This window comes from Thalia democratica, unplaced genomic scaffold (assembly GCF_965202585.1).
Source record: "Thalia democratica unplaced genomic scaffold, ktThaDemo2.hap1.1 HAP1_SCAFFOLD_428, whole genome shotgun sequence".
Lineage (NCBI taxonomy): Eukaryota > Metazoa > Chordata > Thaliacea > Salpida > Salpidae > Thalia > Thalia democratica.
This window is the reverse complement of record NW_028139489.1, coordinates 49945-53114: the sequence shown is the minus strand read 5'-3', so window position 1 is coordinate 53114 and position 3170 is coordinate 49945. Positions and strand designations below refer to the sequence as shown.

Here is a 3170-nt window from a genome sequence, read left to right as displayed (position 1 = left end):
TATAATAATAATAAACTGAAAGTATCCAAACGAAAGTATGATATTTAAAATGATTGAGTTACAGTAAAGCCTTATGTTTTATATTATATGACCTTGATGTTTTAATGCAAATGAAATAGTTTTGGAGTAGGCAATCTAAGTATTATTTTTATATAAAATAATTCATTTATTGTAATTTATTTCTATTGTATTAGATATTATTTTATGATAATTAATACTAAACATCAATTTCTTTGCATAAAAAACTCTTCTATCAAAGGTTTTCGCATTCTTTTCTGCGGATATATCAGTGAAAACTTTTATTTTACTTAGACCATTTTTTAGTTATTGATAATATAAAAACTTATTTTTTTTTAATTAAAATTTATTAAAATTGTAAAAGAAAACAACAACAAATAAAAGAGCTCAATTAAAAATTTGTTAAAATCAAGGGAAAAAATAACAAGAAAAGAAGCTTTTAGTTAAGATCGATAGTTCGTTTTAGCTTCTTTGTTTTTATTTTGTTAACAGTATTTTAGAATTGATATGCTTCAAGCGGTATGTGGTTGTTTTTGTGCAGTTCCATAAAATTTCTTCCGGCTTTATCATAATCCCACCCGTTGTTGTGCAGACATTCGTGCGAATATTTCTCGTTCATTCCTGAGTCTTTCATGAAAGTTTTCAACATCTCCGTTCGCACGTCACACGGCGGTCGTGGCAACTGGTTGATTGCGGCCACCTTGGCGGCGTTTTCTTTCTTTTCGGCGACCGATTGGTTCCTGATATGGAGCATGTCGCTCAGTATTGTAAATTTAATTTCAGCGGAAATTGCGCAGGATATGCTTCTGGTGAAGGCGCGAACTTTACCACCGGCTTCTTCAAAAGTGCCGCTGATAACGTAACTGATGAACTCACTAGAGCAGAACGTGACATCACAAACAAAGCTGTCCATGATGTGTTTTGATAAGGGTAGCTTGCGCAACGCTTTCACAATTTCCTCTCTCCCAAAGTTATACTTTTTGGAATCGGACTTATTACAACCGACTCTGACTTTCTGTCGGTTGTTTGGTGTGCACTCCTTGCACACTTCCAAGTATTTTTTCATTGTAGAATCTTTATCATTGCTAGAAATTGTCAAGCTAAACTGTGAATCTTTACAGTAAAAGTTGCTTGCATCATCTGAGGTTTTTACTTTGTCAAGGCAACTGAATAAGTTTTTGACATGATTGATGAACACTTCTTTTGCACTATCAGAAAGCAGCATAAAGTTGCTTCCCATAGTTTTTGGTATTTCATACTCTGCAACATCTATTTTAACTGGAGGCTCATAATCTCTGCAGTTAAGTTTGATCAAGTCTGGAAAGAGTTTTCGCCAGTTGCTTATATCATTTACAGTTGCATCTTGACTGCTATCGTATAACTTAAGCTCAATTAAATTCCAATCTCTTAATGCTTTCAAATCTTTTACGATTTTAATGTGATTTTCAGCAACTGAGAGACGGTTAATATTGGGAAACATATCAATGAGGCTGTTTTTGAGAAAGCCAATTGATTTATAACTTAAGTTATTTTTTTCTAAATTTAATGTTGTGATTCTTTTATTTTGATCACTTCCTCTGAACAGCAAATCTAATGTTTTTACAATAATTGTAAAATACTCGCTTCTATGCAGGTTAATTCTGATACCTTGCTTCTTCAGAGTTTTGTCAAAGCTGAGACCGCTCAAGTCAAGAACGCCTTGTTCTAAATAGACCCGGCTTTTGATGCACTGCTTAATGCTTTCTAGTTGGTCGTCACGGTATACATCAGACTTTGCTGTGTACCTAACTACTTTCAGCATATCATTACCGAAACTGCTGGTAAGTTGACGGTTGCAACTCAACAGCGCATCTGCTTTGCCTTTTCCAAGCACATAGAAACTAGCATCACCGTTGAAAACGTGATACTGCCTGTATTCTATGGGAGCATCAATAATTTTACTCATTTTTTCAATCAATTGAGTTTCAACTTCATCTGCGCCTCGAAATACTTTTATTTGGTACCAGGCGTTTTCTACATCAACTTTTGACTTATTGATGTTGTTGAAGTTGTTTTTGATTGCGGCAGGAGATATTTTGATATTTTCTCTCCTGTCAATTTTAAACTTTCTTATTATTGATCCTCTGTTTCGGCTCAACGGGTCACTGTGAAATTTAATACATTAAAGTTTTGTTTTACAAGGTAGTAAAACCTTGTACTCATAACCAAAACCTTGTACTCAAAACAATTGAATTTTTATTCAATATTATATTTTGATAAATGTTTTAGTTATTTTTATTATTAGTCTTAAGAGTTTACGTATAATAAAAAAGTACAAAAACTTAATATTTCAATTATACGAAAAATAAGTTTAAAAAAAACAAACAACAACTTACAATTTCTTTTTGTTAGCGTATAAGTCTCCCTTCATAATGACACAACCGTCATTATCTATATCATTATTATTTTGTGGTCGTCGTTTTCCAAGGCGGTCATAAACTGTTTTCCTTTAAAATAGTTTTTGTTTAACAATTTAAAAGTTTCATTATCAAATCGAAAAAATATACCATTCATGAGGAACGGTCTATAAAGCGTTACAAACAATTTATAAAACCTGAGTTACTGTAGTCTCAAATTTAAATATAAAATAGAATATCATAAGTATAGTATTGAGAAAAACAAACTACTGTTGAATAAATAATTTAAAAACATTGCGATTCAATATTTGTATTCAAGCTAACTTTGTAAATAACCAACTTTCAATTTCATTTTTAAATAACTCAACTTAATTCTATTTAAACTAGTTGTTAATTAAAACCTTTGTTTTCCTAGACGACCCTTGACTTTGTAACATTTCATTTTGTTTTTGTAACGTTTTCTACCACTTTTGTACGATATAGAACATTTTTCTAATGTCTTAGGTTCGTAACAATCTCCGTGATCAACATGATGTAATGAGATGTTAAGTCTTTCATCATGATCATTGTTTTTTTTGTGAGATTCTGAAAAATAGTTTGTTTCGACGTTTAGCTAATTTACATGACTAAAAATATTATAAAAACACATTTACCTAGGTAACTTAAAAACTTATATAACTTAATAACGGTAAGAAAAAACATCTTAATAATTTTATAAGAACACTGTAAACATTACCTCTGCTTTTAGGTGGTTTA

General features: G+C 31.2%; 1 protein-coding gene across 1 annotated transcript; it reads right to left on the bottom strand.

Moving 5' to 3' along the window:
• Positions 1-514: 514 nt before the first annotated feature.
• LOC145846397 (nuclear RNA export factor 1-like) lies at positions 515-2428 on the bottom strand. The gene is made up of 3 exons (XM_082953209.1): positions 2394-2428; positions 1638-2108; positions 515-1508 (listed from the first exon to the last, which is right to left on the bottom strand). Exons 1-3 carry the CDS (start codon positions 2426-2428, stop codon positions 515-517), a joined length of 1500 nt encoding a protein of 499 aa, XP_082809335.1.
• Positions 2429-3170: the final 742 nt, after the last annotated feature.

Excerpts from the sequence above, each read along its gene's own strand:
- LOC145846397 (XM_082953209.1), bottom strand. The coding sequence starts at position 2,428 with ATGAAGGGAGACTTATACGCTAACAAAAAGAAATT. Across the intron at positions 2,109-2,393 it reads TACGCTAACAAAAAGAAATT|GAGAGAAAATATCAAAATAT; the intron begins GTAAGTTGTTGT and ends TAAAATTGACAG. Across the intron at positions 1,509-1,637 it reads ATTAACCTGCATAGAAGCGA|CCTCATTGATATGTTTCCCA; the intron begins GTATTTTACAAT and ends TCTCAAAAACAG.